We start from the raw sequence: 22586 nt of genomic DNA on the forward strand, positions 1-22586 counted from the left end.
AATATCTCCTGAGGAGGGGGCCCTGGAAAGCTCCACCATTTACAGGGAAAGCAGTCTCACCAGTCAGTGCCCCGAGGCTGGTTTCTGTGACCACCGCGCAGCCAAAGGAACCAGGGCTCGCGAGTCCAGAACCCGGCAGGAAGAGCCCCGACCACACCGGCTCCCCTCCAGGGGCTCCAGCTGCCGGGAATCCTCTCGCAGGTAAACTGCCAGCCCTGGACCGGCCTCACTGACAGGGACGCCCACCCGGCTGCACGCGGGCACCTGCTTTAAAGCTCCGCTGCCGTCTTGCTGTCCCTGGCTTTGAACAAGGGCCTGTGTCTTCACGTTGCCGCGGACTCTGCAGCTGCCCTGTCCGCAGCTGAACCCTGGCCCCAGGCCCTGCCCTCCAGGGAGACCCGCAAGGGGACCCGCCGCCGGCCCTCAAAGAGCAGCGGTAAAGGAGGAACAGCAAACAGACTTTAATAGACTGGGGCTCACCGCGCAGGTGTGGGCGGCGGGGCAAGCGCCAGGGTGCGCGCCGGCCGCGGGGCGGGACAGCGCAGGCAGCGGCCCACCCGGCCCTGGCGCCCTGGGCGCGCCCTCCGGGGAGCGGACGAGGAGGAGCGTGGCGCCCGAGGTTGCAACACGCGTTTATTGCAGGGAGGCGCGGGGCGCGGGTTCACCAGGCGAAGAGCGGGCGGCTGTCCTCCTTGGAGAGCTCGCACAAGCAGTTGAGCAGCAGCAGCGAGTCGCCCAGAAACTTGGGGGGCACGACGTCGATGACCAGCTTCCGCAGGGCGGCCGGGCTGCTGTGCAGCGGGTTGGCACGCAGGTCGGGCCGCTGCTTCAGAATGCCGTAGGTGTTGATGAGGAACTCGCTGAATACAGGGTGCACCTCGCGGTTGTAGCCCAGCCTCTCCAGGCGCGCCGTCAGCGTCAGGTAGCGGTGCGTCAGCTCCCGCAGCTTCTTCTCGTCCACTGAGCCGTCCAGGGACTTGATGGACGTCTGTGGGCACAGGCGCCAGTGGGGGCGGGGCCAGGGACCCGCGGGGACGGGGAGGCGAGGAGGACGGGAGGCCAGGCGCAGGCCCGGGGTGAGATCCCGGCGCCCTCCCAGCACAGCTGTGTCGCTGGGGACACTGAGGCCCAGAGGCAGGCCCCCACCAGGGGCCGGCTCCCGGATTCCCTCCCGCACGCAGGGACCAACCGGAGAGCAGGGAGCTCCACCCACCGGAGCCCGGAAAAGGTGCCTTGCCAGCCGGGCGGAGCGTCACAGTGCTCCCCGCCCAGAGCCACTCCTGAGGCTGTCCCAGACTACGAAAGACAGGACGGAGCAAAGGGACTCGTGTGGCACCTCATCGACTCCCCACTCAGACACCACTCAGCCTTGCCCAGGCCTACAGCTGTGTGGGCACAACAGCAGACTGGTGGCCAGGGGACCCTGGGGGAGGGGTGTGTGGGGAGCTGGGCAACAAGGGGCCTGGGGCAAGAATGGGACCCTGGGCTGGGAGGGTCCTAGGGCAGGTCGGGGACCCGGCCAGGGGAAGGCCCCCAACCAGGCAGGTGTACCTGTTTGATCTTCTCAGGGATGTTGGACACAGTGAAGCCGTAGAGCCGGGTCACCCCTGGGAAGACATAGGCCAGGATGCGCCGGTCCAGCTGGAAGGCAATCTCCCCAACAATGCGACCATCCTTCTCGGTGCTAGTGAAGCTCTGGATCTCTGGGAGGCAGGGTTGGGCGGGGCTGGTGAGATGGGCAGCCAGTATCTGGGAGGGTAGGAGGGTCAGGGGTTCAAAGGGTCCAGGGCTGCCCACATTCCTCCTGCCTGTGCTCCAGGGCCCATCTCAGGAAGAGGCCTGACTCAGATGTTGCCACTGTGGGTTTGAGGTGAAGCCTGGGGACCCCAACAAGGCCTTCCTGCAGGGCCCAGTGGTGACCTGAGGGGGCATGCTTCTCCCTGTTCTCCGCTGCTCCCTGGCAGCCCCGATCCCAGGCCCTGCCTCAGTTCCCTGAGATGGATGTTTCACAGCCCAGGGTTGGTTTCTGGTCCCCTTGTCACCAGCAAGTCTGTTCAGCACCTGGTCTAGGGTGACCACGCTCGGAGCTCTCAGCCCCATGACCAAGTGAACTAGGAATGGGCTAGGCATGTCCCCACCTGAGGGTAGGGTCCGGGTGAGCTCAAGAACACATATGCAGCCGTGTGGGTCTGGTCTGCATAGCTATGGGAAACGGCAAGACGCTGTCTCAGCAGCCTGTGTGTATTGCAGGCTGGCCCAATGCTTATTTCATAATAAGACTTGATGGCTGCTGGGTTCGCAGGAGATTCTAATTATTTCCCCAGTATCACCCCAGCACATCAACCACCCTCCCCTCCAAAACTGCTTCCAAATTGCCCCTCCCCACGGCAGCCTCTGATGTCAGCACGTCTTCCGCCCGACAGCCATGATCCCACCACTACCCTTCAAAACTGCTGTGCTCTCTGAAGATCATGCTGACTGTTACCACCGGGTGCACCTGACTTTGAAGGACCATGGAGTGAGGAAGGGCCCGCCTCACGGCGCCTGGCATGCCCTCACTGACCAGGATGCACTCTGCCGGGAGAGCAGGCACTTGGCACAGGCTCCCATGCGTCCCGAACTCTGCTCTTCCCCACAGGAGACAATAACAGGCCCATTTCTAAAGCTTTTTCTAAAGCCCTGCAACTTTCTAACCTGACAGTGATCCAAACCCCTCCCCAAAGTGTTGGATGGTGAAGCCCCGCAGGGTCCATCCAGCAGGCAGGTAGTACACAGACGGGCTGGATGCTCTGCCACGGAGAGCTGACCCCCAGGTCCTGTTACCCACAGACACCTGTGCCTGCCAAGGGCTCAGGACCCCCACCACATACAGAGGTTGGTCTGACTTCCCACCCTGCTGGAGGGCTCAGTGGCCCAGGGAGTCACTGGACCGCTCCGAGACCTCCGCAAGGGCTTCTATGCAGCTGTGTGCACTGGACTGCAGGACCAACCCTGCCTGTGACCTTGGGCAGCTGCTCTCCCTCCCTCAGCCCCATCCTGGGACTCCCCACATAGCCACCCATCCCAGAAGCCTGGCTGGTCACTCTGGGCAGGAACAGGATGGCAGCAACGCATGCTTATCAAGGCCAGGCGTGGGCAGCTCCTCCTCCTCTGTGGGCACTGGGATAGGCGAGGGGCCCGTATCCTCCTGCTCCCTTGGCTGCACCAGTGCACATGCTGAGCAGGGAAGATGAGGTTGAATTTAGCACGGTCCAGGTCTGTCACAGCTGAGACTCTGTGGCAAAATCCAAGGTCATAAGGTTTATGTCTGTGTTTTCTTCTAACAGTTTTACGGTTTTAGCTCTTTTAGGTCTTTTCAAAATCTTTAATGCATTTTGAGTTAATTTTCATATGTGATATGAAGTCCAGCTTCAGCTGTTTGCATGTGGAGATCCACTTTCCCGGCACCATTTGCTGAAAAGACTCCTCACTCCATTGAATGGTCCTGGGACCCTTGCCAGACATCAGACTTGTAAATGCATGGGTTTATCTCTGACTCTTGATTCTGTTCCTTGGACTTGTATGCCTGTCCTTTCACCAGTACCAGGCTGCTGATTACTGTACCTTTAGAGTAAACTTTGAAATTGGGAAGTGTGAGCCCTCCAATTTTATTCTCCTTTTTCAAGACTGTTTTGCTTATTCTGAGTCCATGCATCTCCATACAAATTTTAGAATCAGTATGTCAATTTCTGCCAAGAAGTCAGGTGGGTCTTTGATAGGGATTGCATTGAAAGTTGTAGATTGATTTGGGGAGGTTTGCCATCTTGATAATGTTAGGTCTTTCAAGCCATGACCAGAAGACTTTTTACATTTATTTAGGTCTTCTTTCATTTCTTTCAATGTTTTGTAGTTCTTAGTATTGTTGTTTAGTCGTTGTCATGTCCAGCTCTTTGTGACCCCATAGACCATAGCCCGCCAGGCTCCTCTGTCCATGGGATTTCCCAGGCGAGAATACTGGAGTGGGTTGCCATTTCCTTTTCCAGGGAATCTTCCCAACCCAGGGATCAAACCGATGTCTTTTACATTGGCAGGCGGGTTCCTTACCACTGAACCACCTGAGAAGCTCTAGTTTTCAGTGCACTCCTTCCAAAATCACTTGGAAATGCTGCAGAAGCTACCCAGGAATTATAACTGAGAACCAGATACACTACACAGAAGCATGATAGGGAAAACAGGGCCCACGGAGGAGCAGAGAACAATCTCCCCCTTCTGTATCAATACATTTATCTCATCAGGAGTCGGTCCCTCTCCCTGCCTCCCCTCCTCTAAAGTATAAATTAGGTAGAAGGAATGAGCAACCTCTAGATCTGAGAGGATCTAGAAAGCATTTCTAGTCCAACCTGGGCCCTTCAAGATCTGACCAAAAAGCTATTCCTCAAAGAAAAAGGTCAGTAAGATTGATAAACCCCTAGCCAGATTAATTACAGAAAAAGAGGAAGATAAAAATTACCACTATCAGAAATGAGAGACGGTATCACCGTAGATTTTACAGATAGAAATAGATCCATATGTGTGTGTATGTCTGTGTCTGTGTGTGTCTCTGTGTGTTTATTAAAAGGAATTGGCTCACGCAATTATGAAAATTGACACATCCCAAGATCTGCGATAGTGAGTCAGCAAGCTGGAGGCTTAAGACCTGATGATGTAGTCCCAGTCTGAGTTCAAGGTCTGAGAAACAAGGGAACCCATGGTGTGGCTCCAGTTTAAAGGACTGGAGGCTTGAGACCCAACAAGAGCTGAGATTTCAGTTGCAATCCAAAGGCAGGCAGGAGGAATTTTCTCTTACTTGGGAGAGAGTCAGCCTTTTTATCCTACTCAGGCCTGCAGCTGATTGTGTGAGGCCTACCTACATTCAGGCAGCAAGTGTGCTTTATTCAGTCTACTGACCTAAACATTAAACCCATCTAAAAACATTCTCATAGACATGCCCTGAATAATGTTTGACCAAATATCTGGGCACCTAATGTCCCAGTCAAGTTGACCATCATGGGATAAATATACAAAATAAATTGTGTTATTATATATTAGAAACAAATAATCAAAAATTCATACTGATAAAAAGTACTATTCATTGTAGCATCAAAAACATGAAATACTAAAGGGTAAATTCAACAAAAATGTGCAAGATCTGCACATAGAAGCTATAAAATATTACTGAAATGTATTTTTAAAGAACTAAAAAAAAATGGAGAGCTATATAGGCATACCTTGGACATGCTGCTGGTTTCAGTTCCAGACCACCACAATAAAGCAAATACCACATGAAAGCAAGTCACGTGATAAAAAAATGATAACCAAAAAAAAAAAAAAACACAGCAAATCACGTGATTTGTTCAGTTTCTCAGTACACATGAAAGTTAGGTTTATACTGCAGTGTAGTCTATAATGTGCAATAGCATTATGTCCCCAAAAAGGTACATAGCTTAATTTCAAAATACGTTATTGCTAAAAAATGTTAACCGTCCTCTAAGCCTTCAATGAGACATAACCCTTTTGCTGGTGGCGGGTCCTGCCTCACTATTGACAGATTCTGACTGATCAGGCAGTGGTTGCTGAATGTTGGGGCTGGTGTGGCAATTTCTTTAAAAAGGTGACAATGATGTTTGCCATATTGATCGACTCTTCCTTTCAAGAATAATTTCTCTGTAGCATGAAATGCTATTTCAGAGCATTTTACCCACAATAGAACTTCTTTCAAAATTAAAGTTAACCCTCTCAAACCCTGCCACTGCTTTCTCAACTAAGTTTGCGTCCTGTTCTAAATCTTTGTTGTCGTTTCAGCATCTTCACCAGGAGTAGATTCCACCTCAAGAAACCACTTTCTTAGCTCACCCATAGGAAGCATCTCCTTCTGTGTGAAGGCTTTATCTGCAGCTACAGCAGTTCAGTCACATCTCAGGCTTCTCTTCTAATTACAGTTCTCTTGCTGTTCCCACCACATCTGCAGCTACACCCCCCAGTGCAGTCTTGAATCCCTCCAAGTCATCCAAGAGGGCTGGAATCAACTTCTTCCAGACTCCTGATAATGTCCATATTCTGACCTCTTCCCATGAATCATGGATGTTCTCAGTGGCATCTAGAATGGTGAATCCTTTCCTGTTCAGAGCCCTTAGAGGAACCTCTATCTATGGCAGCTATGGCCTTATGAAATATGTGCTATGCTGTGCTGTGGTCAGGGGCTCAGTCATGTCCAACTCTTTGTGACCCCATGGACTATTGCCTGCCAGGCTCTGTCCATGGAATTCTCCAAGCAAGAATACTGGAGTGGGTTGCCATGCCCACTTCCAGGGCATCTTCCAAACCAAGGGATTGAACCCAGGTATCCCACATTGCAGGCAGATTCTTTACCGTTTGAGCCACCAGGGAAGCCCCTGTGAAGTATATTTCTTCAGTAATAAGACTTGAAAGTCAAATTTACTCCTTGATACATGGGCAGAATGGATGTGCCTTAGCAGCATGTAAACAACTTTAATCTCCTTGTCCATCTGCATCAGAGACCTTGGGTGACTAGGTGCACCATCGATGAGCAGGAATATTTTGAAAGGTATCTTTTTCCCGAGCAATACGTCTCAATAGTGGGCTTAAAATATTCAGTGAACCATTTTGCAAATAGATATGCTGTCATCCAGGCTTTGTTGTCCATTTACAGAACACACGCAGAGTAGATGTAGCATAATTCTCTTAGATGATAAATGAGCACTGGCTTCAACTTCAAGTCACCAGCTGCATTAGCCCCTAAAAAGAGAATCAGCCTGCCCTTTGAAGCTTTGAAGCCAGGCACTTACTTCTACTCTCTGGCTATAAAGTTCTAGATAGAATCTTCCTCCAACAGAAGGCTGTTTCATCTACATTGAAAATCTGTCCTTTAGTGCAGCCACCTGCATGAATTATCTGAGCTGGATCTTCTGGACAACTTGCTGCAGCTTCTACCCCTCCCTTGATGCTTCACTTTGCATTTTGATGTTATAAAATGGCTTCTCTCCTTAAACTTCATGAACCAACCTCTGCTGGCTTCAAACTTCTCTTCTGCAGTTTCTGCACCTCTCTCAGCCTTCACAGAGCTGAAGGAGGTTGGGGTCTTACTCTGGAGGAGGCATTGCCTTAAGGGAACGGCATGGCTGGTTTGATCTTCTACCCAGACCACTAAAACTTTCTTTATATCTGCAATAAAGCTCTTGTGCTTCCTTATCATTTGTGTGCTTACTGTAACACTTTTCATTTCCTTCAAGAACTTTCCTTCGCATTCACAGCTTGACTGTTTGGCACAAGAGGCCCAGCTTTCAACCCACCTTGGCTTTCAACATGCCTTCCTCACTGAGCTTAATCATTCCTACGTTTTGATTTAAAGTAAGAAATGTGTAACTCTTCCTTTCACTTGAAAGAGGCCACTGAGGGTTATTAACTGAACTAATTTCAATACTGTTGTGTTTCAGAGACAAGGGAGGCCCCAGCAGATGGAGAGGGGTAGAGGAGGGCTGGTCAGTGGAACAGTCAGAACACCCACAACACTTACGCATTAAGTTTTCTGTCTTGCATGCACGTAGTCCTTGCTGTCCCAAAGCAATCACAGTGGTAACATGAAAGACCACTGAACTAAGATCACCACAACAAAGATGATCATTTTGTAGTCAATGACGCAGTAGATGTTTTTCTGGAATTTCCTTGCTTTTTCTATGATCCAACAGATGTTGGCAATTTGATCTCTGGTTTCTCTGCCTTTTCTAAATCCAGCTTGTACCTCTAGAAGTTCATGGTTCACATACTGCTGAAGCCTAGCTTGAGGGGTTTTGAACATAGCAAATAGAAGGGGGAAAATTGAAAGCAGTGACAGATTTTCTTTTCTTGGGCTCCCAAATCACTGCAGACAGTGACTGCAGCCATAGAATGAAAAGAAGCTTGCTCCTTGGAAGAAAAGCTATGACAAACCTAGACAGCATATTAAAAAGCAGAGACATCACTTCGTCAACAAAGGTCCATATGATCAAAGTTATGGTTTTTCCAGTATTCATGTATGGATGTGAGAGTTGGACCATAAAGAAGGCTAAAAGCCAAAGAATTGATGCTTTTGAACTATGGAGTTGGAGAAGACTCTTGAGAGTCCCTTGGATGGCAAGGAGATCAAACCAGTCAATCCTAAAGGAAATCAACCCTGAGTATTCACTGGAAGGACTGATGTTGACACTGAAGCTCCAAAACCCTGGTAACCTGATGCACAGTGCTGACTCATTAGAAAAGACCCTGATGCTAGGGGCAACATGAGGTGGTTAGATAGCATCACCAACACAATGGACAAGAATTTGAGCAAACTCCTAGAGATATTTCCCCCAGCAATCTTGATTCCAGTTTGTGATTTATCCTGCCCAGCATTTCACATGATGTACTCTGCATGTAGAACCAGACATGGAACAATGGACTGGTTCCAAATTGGTAAAGGAGTACGTCAAGGCTGTATATTGTCACCCTGCTTATTTAACTTCTATGCAGAGTACATCATGCGAAATGCCAGGCTGGATGAAGCACAAGCTGGAATCAAGATTGCCGGGAGAAATATCAATAACCTCAGATATGCAGATGACACCACCTTTATGGCAAAAAGCAAAGAGGAACTGAAGAGCCTCTTGATGAAAGTGAAAGAGGAGAATGAAAACCCTGACTTAAAACTCAATATTCAAAAAACGAACATCATGGCATTCGGTCCCATCACTTCATGACAAATAGATGGGACACAATGGAAACAGTGAGAGACTTTGTTTACTTGGGCTCTAAAGAAATGCAGATGCTCCACATCTGCAGATGGTGACTTCAGCCATGGAATTAAAAGATGCTTACCCCTTGGAAAAAAGCCATAACCAACCTAGACAGCATATTAAAAAGCAGAGACATTACTTTGCTGACAAAGATCTGTCTAGTCAAAGCTATGGTTTTTCCAGTAGTCATGTATGGATGTGAGAGCTGGACCATAAAGAAAGCTGAGCATTGAAGAATTAATGCTTTTGAACTGTGGTGTTGGAGAAGATTCTTGAGTGTCCCTTGGACTGTAAAGAGATCCAACCATTCAATCCTAAAGGAAATCAGTCCTGAATATTCATTGGAAGGACTGATGCTGAAGCTGAAGCTCCACTTGATGAGAAAGAACTTGGCCACTTGATGAGAAGAACTGACTGGTTGGAAAAGACCCTGATGCTGGGAAAGATTGAAGGCAGGAGGAGAAGGGGATGACAGAGGATAAGATGGCTGGATGACATCACCGACTCAACTGACATGAGTTTGAGCAAGCTCTAGGAGTTGGTGATGGACAGAGAAGCCTGGCGTGCTGCAGTCCATGGGGTCCCAAAGAGTCAGACGTGACTGAGAAACTGAGCTGAATGAACTGACCTCTGCATGTAAGTTAAATAAACAGGGTGACAATCTACAGCCTTGACATAGTCCTTTCCCAATTTTGAACCAGTCAGTTGTTCCACATCCAGTTCTAACTGTTGCTTCTTGTCCTGCATACAGGTTTCTCGGGAGACAGGTAAGGTGGTCTGGTATTCCCATCTCCACAGTTTACTTTCCAGAATTTTCCACAGTTTATTGTGATCCATATAGCCAAAGGCTTTAGTGTAGTCAATGAAGCGGAGTCACAGCCTTGTCATGGCAAAGAGGCCTGCATAACTCAATGAAGCTATGAGCCATGCCTTGCAGGGCCACCCAAGATGGGTGGGTCATAGTGAAAAGTCCTGACAGAATGTAGTCCACTGGAGGAGGGAAGAACACCCCCTCCCCCTTCATGGATCATATCTGCAAAACATGTACCCAAAAAGTCTGGTATCCAGAATACACAACTCAATCATAAGAAGATAAGCTACTCACTTATTTAAATGGTCAAAAGATGTGTACAGACAGGGCCCCAGACCCCAGAAGCATGCGTACACTCTCTTCCTCCTGCTGCTGGCTGAATGCAGAAGCTGGGCCCTAATCACCCTCCCCAGTGGCCAACCCCCAACTCCTGCCTGCTCCTCACCCTCCTCACCATTCAGGTAGTAGCTCCTCCTGGTTCGGTCCCCGGAGGGCAGGCTGCTCTCTGAGAAGCACACCTTTTTGGGCCGGCCCACATCCCGGGTCTCCAGCAGGGTCTTCTCCACCAGTGGGTCCTGCAAGGGGCTCAGGAGTGGGGACAGCTTTCGGTCGGAGCCTCGGGGGACACGCAGTTCTGGGGAGCTGAGGAAAGCCTTGAAGGGCACCTGGGAGGACGTCACACAGCCTGGGGAGGCGTCGTCCTCGCTGGAGAGGGGGGCGTGTGAGCACAGCAAGTCTTCCAGGGAGGACCCCTGCAGCTGGGAGGGTGCATCAGAGCCGTTGGTGAACCTTCCAAAGTCTGGAACTGGGCCAGGGAGGGAGGAACAAGCCGTCAGGCAGAGGCTCCTGGAGCACCCGCGTCTTGCAGAGACCCTGCCCCCAGCTCTGCCAGCTGCCCCCACTTCCCCTCTGGAGGAGGCAATGGATCCCAGGACACCAGCAGCCCCGGGTCCAGAGGCACAGCACACGTGTGGCCTCCAACACTCCACTGTGTGTCCACACACTGAGACAGTGACTTACGTGTGCGTCTTAAATTTTATATAAATGGTATCGTCCAGCGCCTTTTATTATGAAACTTCTTTTTTTGAGATTTATCTCAAGATGGGTGTGTCTTTGGGTAGCTCTATGGTTCACTTCAGCATTTCCTGGTGCACGTGCACACATGGGCACACATCTGCACATACATGCACACACACATGGATTTTTTTCATCCACACCCCCCCTCCCCCGATGCACATGAGGCTGTTTCCAGGATTCCTTGTAAAAGCAGAGCGGTGATCAGCATCCCTCATGTGTGTCCCCTGCCAGACACACAGTCCAAGAACTGTCAGGGCATCACAACAGTGAGGCAGCAAGGGCCCCCGGTGCTTGTTCTTCCTCTGGCTGTCCCAGGAGCCTGGTCCCCTTTGCTCAGGACTCACATGTTTCCAGGGGAGGTAGGCCATCCCAGCCATGGGCAGGGGCCCGGAAAACTCTGCTCATGGGCCTGGGGAAGAGCCATATCTGGGACCTAATTTTAAAGGGATTGTTGTGTGGTCAGGTGTGTTTGCACTTCACTTTTAGTTTCTATTTAGTGAATTGAAATTCCCTTCTGTTATTCCCAAGCCTTAATAAAGTTGCGTTAAACATAAAACAATTTTTTTAATCCTCAGTCAAAACTTTTCAAGCCACATTATAATAAAACTATAAACGAATCAGAGTCAATAGAAAACCCCATCTCCTCAAAATTAAAAGCATTCTCTGGTCTTCCCCAGTGGTCCAGTGATTAAGAACTCACCTTGCAATACAAGGGTTGTGGGTTCAATCCCTAGGCAGTGAACTAAGATCCCACACACTGCAGAACAACTCAGTCCACTCCACAACCAGAAAGCCCAAGTGCCACAACTAAGACCAAAAAATATATACATATTAGAAAAAAAAGTATCTTCAGTAATGATCAGATCAAGGAGAAAATAAAAATAGGAAAAATGATTATTGAGAAATAATGAAAATCAGAACACTAGGTATATTGACATCAATACATTTAAAGCTGTATCTAAAGTGAAATTAGCAACTTAAATCCTTTAATTACTTCTAAAACATCATCAAAAAATTAAACATTCATATAGGAATGAACTCTTGAAGAAAACAAAAGTTAGAGAATAATAAAAATAGCAGCAGAAATAAACTTGAAACAGTTCTACGAAAAGTCCAATAAGATAGTGAAATTGTGGAAAGTTGCTTCAGAGAAACAGAAAACAAAAGAATAAAATTGAAAATGAGAAAAGCCAGATAAGAATGACCAGGAAGACAATGTTTAAATTATACAAGATTATATCCAATTGAATATTACTTGAAAACTTTAATAAAGGAGAGATCATTTTGGGAAGCTATTTTCAATGACTCAGTAAGAAGTAGAAAACCTGTACAGATGAATAAGCAAAACAGAAAAACCTAGAAGTTATAGAATTATGGGCAAAGGACTGAAGGCCTGGGTGGTTGGTGGATGAGTTCCTTCAAGTCCACAAACAATTCACAACCCCTGCATCATATGAATGAGGCTGGAACACTGAAAAAATTAAACGATGCTTGATTATCAAGCTTATAAATTGTCATAACTCTGATATCAAATCCCTGAAAAGACAACCCACAGAAAGAAAACCGCAGCCCAGATTCACGTAGGAATCAGAGAAAACAGAGTTCAGAGATCCTGAGTGAAGCCCCAGCCAAACAGATGCCACAGCAAACAGCTCAGGCCCAGAACCGGGAGTCTCTCAATGACACCACGGAACAAGACCCCACAGGCCAGTGGGGATGCAGCCGAGGGCACTTCGGCCAGTACAGCAGTGAGGTCATAAAATCTTAACAAAATGAGCCCTTCTTCAATTTTGTTGTTGTTGTTGTTCTTTAAAAATAAGGACTAGAATGCTTTTCCCCAGTACCCAGGCTATACCCCCCACCCCTGATACCTGGACAGACAGGGTTGTCCACTGCCGGCCACCCACCAGAAGGATGAGGGGGGAGCCTGTCAAGGCCAAAAGTCCTGGGATTCCTGAGGAAGAAAGACAGACATGAGCGTATGAGCGCTATTGTTGTTCAGTTGCTAAGACGTGTCCAGCTCTTTGCGACCCCATGGGCTGTAGTCCACCAGGCTCCTCTGTCCATGGGAATTCTCCAGGCAAGAATATTGGAGTGGGTTGCCACTCCCTTCTCCAGGGGATCTTCCTGAACCAGGGATTGAGCCCTTGTCTCCTGCTTGACAGGTGGATTCTTTACCACTGAGCCACCAAATAGGAAGCCCATCTAAGCTGCCAACCCCATTTAAAAGGCTGTAAACAGCAGCTACAGAACTCAGAAAACATGGGAGAAAGAACTGGAAATCTTGGCAGAACAAAATAGCTCAGGGAGGGACTGGATAGTGAATTCCTTGGTGGTCTAGTGGTTAGGGCTCCACACTCTCACTGCCCATGGCCTGGGTTCAACCCCTGGTCGGGGAACTAAGAACCAGCATGCCTCGTGGCCAAAAGTAAAAATAAAAATATAAAGTAAGCAAAATATGATAAGGGGCATGGATATAGGCTAAATATTTACAAATCAACAGATTTCCAAAACACAGCAACACGGATAACTGAAAACACAGTGGAAAAAGAAATCCCATCCATGATTGCAATAAGCAACACAAAGTGCCCCAGGAATAAACCAGTTAATGTGAAAGATTTATGTGAGAAATGGCTAAAGAGACTTGAAGAAACAGAGTCAGAGCAGCTTAATAGAGCTGCAGGGGACGATCTCACCCTCTGGGCAAATGTAAGAAAAAGACATGTGAAAATAATTACCCTGCCTTCCAAGCCAATGATTCTACCTTTAGGGAAACATACCTTAAGGAAATAACTCTGAATAGAAAATGCTTTTGCTGTGGTATTTACTTCACGGTTGGAGAAGGAAATGGCATCCCACTCCAGTATTCTTGCCTGGAGAATTCCATGGACAGAGGAGCTTATGGGTTATGGTCCATGGGGTCACAAGAGTCAGAAGCAGCTGAGCAACTAACACTTACTTTAGGGTAAGAGAAAAGAACTGTCATTTGAAACATAAGGAGAGTTCATTAAATTCTGGTTCATCTGATTCTGGAATATTACACAGCTATTTAGAATGTATTTATGACAATACAGAAGCAGCTGTCTCCTGATGGTAAAGGGAAGAGGCAGAGAGAAAACACAGAAACTACTTAAAATCACTGGACACTCCATGCAGGACAAGGAGTCCAGGTGACAGTGGAGGCTCTGGGATGCCAGGGGCTCAGGCACCAGGGTGATCTGAAGGAAACTGGCCTGGGAGGGGAGGGCCCAGGATGGCCAAGGCCCCCCACCCCACCCTGTCCTTCAGAACACATGCACCATGTGCAAAGTGGCCCCAGAAGATGCTGGCGGGGCCTGGCCCCCTCCCATGGGTGACACCAGCTGTGGGAAAGGTGCAGGGGGAGAGGCCACAGCCCTTTGGAGAGGGTCCCAGTGTCCATGTCAACACTTGAGCTGCACGTGGCCTTTGACCCAAGGATTCCTGGACAGCCTCCCATCAGCAGGCCACAGGGGTACCTGTGAAGCCCCTGTGGCTGCTGGGAGATGGAGGAGCACTCCTGTCATGGGGACCAGATTTAAGGACTGGTGGTGAACCCACAGGGAACAGTGAGCGAGCCCTCCAGGAGATGGTTGATGGTCAAGAACGGAAGATGGATAGCTGGGGAGTCAGTGTAGAATGGCTCCACCCTGTCCACATAACTGAGGATCCCGGGATACACATGCAAACAGCCACCAAAACCTCAGAGAGAAGCCAGAGTCGACGTGGACAGCGGCTGCCACTGGGAGTAAGGCCAGGAGCCTGCAGTAGTCACGCTCACCCCAAGTGATCTTCCTTAGTGAGAACAACAGATTTTTAAAGGACATCCTGTGCAACTTCCCTGGTGGCTTGGTGGTAAAGAATCTGAGTGCCAATGCAGGGACAGGAGTTCCATCCCTAGTCCAGAGAGATCCCATATGCCGTGGAGCAACTAAGCCCGTGTACAACTACTGAAGCCTGTGCTCTAGAGCCCAGGAGTCGCTGAGCCTGCACACCTAGAGCCTCTGCCCCACAACAACAGAAGCCACTGCAGTGAGAGGCCTGCAGCCAAAATTAATAAATAAATAAACCACATCCAGTTTCTAAAGCAAACACTGAGCCACTGCTGTGTGCAAGTCCCGTCTGTCTGAAACCTCAAGCTCCACTGGAGAACTCCTGCCGGGTCTCCAAGTCCAGTGCCAAGGCCAAGGTTGCACTCTGGGGACAGAGGTGGTTCTGAGGATAGTGGGGACCCATCAGCTCACACCCTGCAACAGGGGCTCTAAGGCCTTTCTTTGGAAGGCTCGAGGCCTCGGGCTGGCCAGGGGCTGTGGCTCCTCCTAAGACTCACATCCAGGAGGATCTGGGCTTGCCCATAGGTGGGATGCTGGCCATGCCCCAGAGATGGCCTGACCTGTACCCTGACGGGGAAGAGCGTGGCCTGAGCAAGGGCCTGCACCTCACCCAAAGCCCACCTTCCAGCCTGGCCAGTCCACTGATCACACAGACAGCTCTGTGCCCTGAGGGTTCAGTTCAGTCACTCAGTCGTGTTCAACTCCTTGTGACCCCGTGGACTGCAGCATGCCAGGCCTCCCTGTCCATCACCAACTCCCAGAGTTTACTCAAACTCATGTCCATCGAGTCAGTGAGGCCATCCAACCATCTCATCCTCTGTCATCCCCTTCTTCTCCCGTATCTTTCCCAGCATCAGGGTCTTTTCAAATGAGTCAGTTCTTCGTGTCAGGTGGCCAAAGTACTGGAGCTTCAGCTTCAGCATCAGTCCTTCCATTGAATAATCAGGACTGATTTCCTTTAGGAAGAACTGGTTTGATCTCCTTGCAGTCCAAGGGATTCTCAAGAGTCTTCTCCAATCCCATAGTTCAAAAACATCAATTCTTCTGCGCTCAGCTTTCTTTATAGTCCAACTCTCACATCCATATATGACTACTGAAAAAACCGTAGCTTTGACTAGACAGAACTTTGTTGGCAAAGTAATGTCTCTGCTTTTTAATATGCTGTCTAGGTTAGTCATAACTTTTCTTCCAAGGAGCAAGCATCTTTTAATTTCATGGCTACAGTCATCATCTGCAGTGATTTTGAAGCCCCTCAAAATAAAGTCTGTCACTGTTTCCACTGTTTCCCCATCTGTTTGCCATGAAGTGACCAGACCACCTGACCTGTCTCTTGAGAAACCTGTATGCAGGTCAGGAAGCAACAGTCAGAACTGGACATGGAACAACAGACTGGTTCCAAATAGGAAAAGGAGTACGTCAAGGCTGTATATTGTCACCTTGCTTGTTTAACTTATATGCAGAGTACACCATGAGGAACGCTGGGCTGGAAGAAGCACAAGCTGGAATCAAGATTGCTGGGAGAAATATCAATAACCTCAGATATGCAGATGACACCACCCTTATGGCAGAAAGTGAAGAGGAACTCAAAAGCCTCTTGATGAAAGTAAAAGAGGAGAGTGAAAAGGTTGGCTTGAAGCTCAACATTCAGAAAACAAAGATCATGGCATCTGGTCCCATCACTTTATGGGAAATAGATGGAAAAACAGTGGAAACAGTGTCAGACTTTATTTTTTGGGCTCCAAAATCACTGCAGATGCTGATTGTAGCCAGGAAATTAAAAGATGCTTACTCCTTGGAAGGAAAGTTATGACCAACCTTGATAGTATATTAAAAAGCAGAGACATTACATTGCCAACAAAGATCCATCTAGTCAAGGCTATGGTTTTTCCCGTGGTCATGTATGGATGTGAGAGTTGGACTGCGAAGAAAGCTGATCGCTGAAGAATTGATGCTTTTGAACTGTGGTGTTGGAGAAGACTCTTGCGAGTCCCTTGGACTGCAAGGAGATCCAACCAGTCCATTCTAAAGGAGATCAATCCTGGGTATTCATTGGAAGGACTGATGCTAAAGCTGAAACTGCAATACTTTGGCCACCTCATGCGACGAGTTGACTCGCTGGAAAAGACTCTGATGCTAAGAAAGGTTGGGGGCAGGAGGAGAAGGGGACGACAGAGAATGAGATGGCTGGATGGCATCACCGACTCTGTGGACATGAGTTTGAGTGAACTCCAGGAGTTGGTGATGGACAGGGAGGCCTGGCGTGCTGTGATTCATGGGGTTGCGGAGAGTCGCACACGACTGAGCGACTGAACTGAACTGAACTGATGGGACCAGATGCCATGATGTTAGTTTTCTGAATGTTAAGCTTTAAGCCAACTTTTTCACTCTCCTCTTTCACTTTCATCAAGAGGATCTTAGTTCTTCTTCACTTTCTGCCATAAGGGTGGTGTCATCTGCAAATCTGAGATTATCGATATTTCTCCCAGCAATCTTGATTCCAGCTTGTGTTTCAGCAAAGCTCAATTCTTAGGACAACGGACCACAGAGCAGGCTGAGGCACATGATTTTTGGCAATGGTCACAGCGCAGACAAGGCCTTGGGGACAAGTTCCTCAGGCAGCCACTGCCAGGCAGGCATTCCTCATAGGCTGAGGAGGTGGCATGGACCCTCTGCAGGGTGTCCTGTCAGGGACACAGCACCAACAGACAGTCCCCCTTCTACCCTTGGTCATCCAGGAACATTGTGTGTCTTGGCCATGGGGAGAGCTGAGGACGGGGCCCCAGGCTCCTCCAGCTGCTCCCCCCTCTACCCACCGTGCACCCCCATGAGGACCCTGCTTGTCTGAGCTCCCTCCTCAAGGCCCACCCTGAGGCTGAAGGCGTGGAGATGCCATGAGGGACCCTCGCACCCCGGGACATGCTCGCTCACAGGGTCTGCTTGCTCAGGGCAGGAGGTGACCATGCCCAACAATCAGGAGGTAACCACACCCAGAGCAGGTCCCAGAGCAGCCGAGCTTCCCCCTGGGAACCAGCAGCAACTCTGAAAGAAGCTTCAGCAGAGGAAAACATCTCATTCCAGGCGAACAACTTATCCTGAGAAGACAGCTGGTCTGCGGGCGCAGGCATTACCAGGGTGGGCACAGGCATTGCCAGGGCGAGGGCTAGGGTACAGACTCCACCCGCTCTGCTGGGCAGTGAGTGATCATCACCTCTGGGAACACGGAGCTCACCTGGTCACAGGGCCTATTGTCCATATCCCAGCCACTCAGACCAAGGTCACAGCACCAACCACGCCCTAAGTCACACTTCCCACGTACAAAAACTTTCAAGCAGAGTCGGCTACCTTCATAGAAAGTGTCTCGGCCTCTGGAAGGGCTCCGACGGGGTGAGCTGGGTGACCACTCCGCGCTTACTTCCTGTCTGTGACCCACAGGTCTCTCTCCTAGGCAGGGTCCTTCCCTCTCCGAGCACAGTCGTCGGCCAGTACGGTGGGCACAGCTGCCCTGGCCGAGGGCTGAGCATGCCCGGCTGGCTAACCCCCAGGAGAGCAGAGTTGCACATGGCTTGGCCCTGCCATCCCCTGGGCCAGCCTCAGTGGACCTGCGTTAAGCCTCTGTGGCAGCACCTCAGCGGCCACCCTGGACAGAGCCCCACTAGCCCAAGCGGGTCACCCACCTGCCCACCCACCTCCCAGAGCTGGCTCACCTGCGCTCCCCGGGGAGCAGGCCTCGGGGTAGGCGGGTGCCTTGGGGAAGAGGAAGTCACGGCCCCCGCGCCCACAGCTCTCCTGGCAGCTCTCACTCAGCAACCGCTTCAGCATCTGATTCTCCTTCATGAGACGCACCTGCTTCTTGAGGTCGGCGTTCTCGCTCATGAGCCTGTTCATCAGCTCACTGCCCTCAGCCATGGCCGGTCCTCTGTCACGTGTGGGCCCGCGGCCCCATGGAGATGGAAAATCAGAGCCCACGGGTACTCCAGAAACGCCAGGAGCCCCGAGTTCCACTGGCCTTCCGCAGCCTTGTGATGTCGCCCTTAAAGCGGCAGCGTCTCGGCCGCGGTGAGCAGAGGGGCGGGGACAGGAGGTGGGGATGGGGCACCTCACGGGGTGGGCTCCCCAGCAAGGGAACAGCACAGGCCGAAGCTGAGGCGGGATGTTTCAGGAACAGCCAGAAATCTGGGCTGCAGGAACATCCACAGGCCTGGGGGAGGAGAGCTCTGCCTTCATTGAGAGACTCAAGGACCCCCTCCCCTGCCCCCCTGCCAACTGCAGGCCACCTGCAGGGTCCTGGAGGCAAGCAGGCAGGCCCGGAGCTGGGGCTGTCTGACCTGCAGATGTGGATGACGTACCCCTAGGATGCACGCCTGAGGAAGAAGAGGCCGTGGGCAGAAGGGAGACAGGCCGGGGAGTGCCCCTCAATTGCCCCCACAGCCCATGGAGTTCTGGCGGGCTCTAGGGGGCTGGCAGTCAGAGGCCACCTGCTGACTGCACTCCCTGGTCCTCAGGGTCCCGGCAGCACATCTAAATGCCAGCACTAAGCATCTGGGACACTGACCGGTATTGGACCTGAGGACCCCCAGCCAGGGCACAGGGCCATCTGGACAACCCCACGCAGAGTCCTGCCCAGGTTCCAGTCCTCAAGCAGTGTGACCTCCGTGAGCCCCGCCCCCAACTATCTACCTGGGAGGTACACCAAGTCAGCAGTTTCCTAGCCCCACGGGCAGCAGAGAGGCCTGCTCCTCCTGAGGACACGAGCCCCAGCGGGAGCATCAAGTCCTCTCTCCCCTCCTGCTGACGTCTAGGGCTCCCCCTGGCAGCGAGGGCTGGGGTGGGGTGGGAGGAGCCCCCAGCAGAACACAGCTTTGACTCCCCCCAGACTAGTAACTTAGTGCAAGGTCACCACAGGAAGACAGAGCCCTGGGTGGGGCTTGTGGAGAAATGATACTAAATCCCAACCGTCCCTCTCACATCCTGAGACATTGCAGATGGGACAGTGGAAACACGGATGGCGCCCATTCAGGAAGGCTGGAGGCAGTGCCCTACCAGACTCGAGAATCGGGCAGAGGGGCATGAGTAGCTCCACTCCGCTGGCCCCTCCCCTCACATTTAAAATGCCATTTTCTTTCCCACTCCAAGAAAACCCTCTCAGCCATGGACCTGGGGGCATCCTGCCAGTTTCCTGGTCATAATGCAGTTCCCTTCTAACACATCACATTCAGCTTGCTAATATTTTAAGCATTTTCTATATTCATGAGGGAAATTGATCTGTAGCTCCTTTTTTTCTAATGTCCTGTTTATTATCAATGTCGTATTGATCTTATACAATGAGTTGGAAAGGGTTCCCTCCTCTCTTCTCTGTATGCTGTGTTAGATTGCTACTTCTCTCTTAAACGTTTGATAAATTCACCAGCAAAGCCATGAGAGCCTAGAGTTTCTTTCCGGGAAAGTGTCTGATCTAATTTTTTAGGTATCAATAAAGTTACTTAACGTCTCCACTTCTTCTCATTCCCATCTAGACGACAGTTGTGGCTGCTGAGGAATTTGTCCACCACATCTACACTGTGGAATTACAGGCGTCACACAGCTCGTATTTCCGTGCTACCCTCTCTGAAGCCTCACACCTCTGAGCACAAAGAGGTACAACCAAGGCAGAAAAGCCAAATGTAAAAGTGCAGCAACAGTGCCAGTGGGTTTTGCAGGAGCAGGTACAGGAAGCAGAGTGGTGGGACCACCATGAGCCAGGGAGAAGGGCGCAGGCTTACTTCCGCAGCATCTGTACTGATGGACCATGTGCAGTCCCAACGCAGGTTCTTCACTTGGTCAGACTAGAGGCCTGTTAACTTCTCTCAAAGCATCACCTTTTGGTTTCATTGATCTTCTTGTACGTTTTCTGCAGCATCTGACATCCACTCTTCTGTCCAGTGTTCCCTTCCTTCCACTTACTTTGGTTTTAAGATTCTTAAGACGGAAGCCTAATTTTCATCACTAACATGTAAGCCTGTAAATATTTCTCTAAACACTGCATTAGTGACAACCCACAAATGTTGACATTACATTTTTACTTTTGTTCGGTTTGAAATATTTTCTAATTCCCCTTGTGCTTTCAATTATAGATGATTTATTTTTTATGTATTTATTTTTGGCTGTGCTGGGTCTTTGATGCTACACAAGAGCTCTCTAGCTGGGGGCTACTCTCTTCATTGCAGTGTGTGGGCTTCTCACTGAGGTGGCTTCTCTTGATATGGAGCGCCAGCTCGAGGCGCATAGGCTGCAGAAGCTGTGGCACTCAAGCTTAGTTGCCCGGTCGCATGTGGGATCTTCCTGGACCAGTGATCGAACCCATGTCCCCTGCATTGCAAGGTGGATTCTTAACCGCTGAACCACTAGGAAAGCCTGACTATAGCTGATTTAGAAGTATGTTGTTTCATTTCCATATATTTGGGATTATCCAAGACTTTTTATTACTGATTTCTAACTTAACTCCACAGCAGTCACAGTACACTCTGTACAGTTTCAATCCTTTGGAATTTGACACTTGTCTCCTGACCTAGCACATGGCCTATCTTAGTGAATACATACCGGAAAGAATTCTATGTTATATAAATGTGGTTACTCAAGCTGGTTGGAGGTTTTGTCTACAGCTGCTGAGACAAGTACTGCAATCTCCCATTTTAATCGTGTATTTGTCTAATTGTCTCTGTAGTCCCACCAGCTTTTGCTTCATTTTGAAGCTCTATTGTTAAACATGCATGTAAGATTGCTAAGCCTTCTTCTTGAATTGACATTTTTATCATTAGTAAATGTCTCTATTTCTGATACTATCCCTTTTCCTGAAATCCACTAATATAGCACTTTAACTTATTTGTGTTTTCATTACACATTTTTTCCTAAACTTTCACCTTTATCCTGTATATTTATACTAAAAATTTCTTATGGAGACTTCCCTGGTGGTTCAGTGGTTAAGAATCCACCTTGCAATGCAGTGGACATGGGTTCCATCCCGGTTAGGGAACTAAGATGTCCCATGCCACAGAGCAACTAAGCTCACACACTACAAACTAGAGAGCCCAAGTGGTGCAACTACTGAAGCTGCCAGCAGCTACAATGATCCCGCATGCCACAACTAAAACCAATGAAGCCAAATAAATTTTACAAAAAAAAAAAAAAATAGAAATTTCTAATGGACAACATTGATGTGTCATGCTTTTCATCCAACATGACAATCCCTGCCTTTTAACCAGAATGCTTAGCCCTTTACAGTCAGTACAACTATTTGAATTGGTGGTGTATGTCTGACTAGTGTTTGGGGCTTCCATAACAAAACACCACAGACGGGGTGACTTAAACAACAGAAATTAATTTTCTCAGGGTTCTGCAAGCTAGAGGTCCAAGGCAAGGGTCTTAGCAGGGCTGGACCCTCCTATGGCAATTGCGTGCAGACAACGGCCCGCCTGGGTCTGCATGCGGTCTTTCCTCAGCGTGTACCTCGGTGTGTCTCTCTCAAGGACACCAGTCCTTCTGAATCAGGGGCTCAGCCTTACAGCCATATTTAACTTATCTTCTTAAAGGCCCCGTCTCCAGGTGCAGCATCATGTGAATGCTACTGTGCTCAGTCTCTTAGTCGTGCTGACTCCTGCAACCCCATGCGCTGTAACCCACCAGACTTCTGTGCCCACGGAATCTTACAGGCAAGGATACTGGAGGGGTGTGCCATTTTCCACTCCAGGGGATATTCCCGACCCAGGGATCAAACCCGAGTCTTGTATCTTCTGCGTTGGCGGGTAGATTCTTTACCACTGGAGCTACCCGAGAACCCTATCATATCAACAGAGAGGGCTGCAATTCAGTGCAAAAGAGTGGGTTTAAGTCTATTATCTTGCTTTCTATTTGTCCCATCTGTTCTTTTTCTTTTTCTCATCTTCTTTTGGGTCATTTTACCTACTTTCTTAGTTTACTAGTTGTACCTCTTTTTTAGTGGCTTACTATAGGGTTGACAGCAGGTTTTTTTTGCTCATCGTCAGTTCAGTTCAGTCGCTCAGTCGTGTCTGACTCTTCGCGACCCCA

General features: G+C 49.5%; 1 protein-coding gene across 1 annotated transcript; it reads right to left on the reverse strand.

The window, feature by feature from the left end:
• Positions 1 to 475: 475 nt before the first annotated feature.
• Positions 476 to 18431, reverse strand: SPATC1L (spermatogenesis and centriole associated 1 like). The gene is made up of 4 exons (XM_055415648.2): positions 18230 to 18431; positions 10052 to 10402; positions 1552 to 1703; positions 476 to 988 (listed from the first exon to the last, which is right to left on the reverse strand). Exons 1-4 carry the CDS (start codon positions 18429 to 18431, stop codon positions 662 to 664), a joined length of 1032 nt encoding a protein of 343 aa, XP_055271623.2. The 3' UTR covers positions 476 to 661.
• Between the last annotated feature and the right edge of the window lie 4155 nt (positions 18432 to 22586).

This window comes from Moschus berezovskii, chromosome 1 (assembly GCF_049115385.1).
Source record: "Moschus berezovskii isolate FMDL1 chromosome 1, NW_MosBer_1.0, whole genome shotgun sequence".
Classification (NCBI taxonomy): Eukaryota; Metazoa; Chordata; class Mammalia; order Artiodactyla; family Moschidae; genus Moschus; species Moschus berezovskii.

Excerpts from the sequence above, each read along its gene's own strand:
- SPATC1L (XM_055415648.2), bottom strand. The coding sequence starts at position 18,431 with ATGGCTGAGGGCAGTGAGCTGATGAACAGGCTCATGAGCGAGAACGCC. Across the intron at positions 10,403-18,229 it reads CTGCTCCCCGGGGAGCGCAG|TTCCAGACTTTGGAAGGTTC; the intron begins GTGAGCCAGCTC and ends TCCCTGGCCCAG. Across the intron at positions 989-1,551 it reads TCCCTGAGAAGATCAAACAG|ACGTCCATCAAGTCCCTGGA; the intron begins GTACACCTGCCT and ends CTGTGCCCACAG.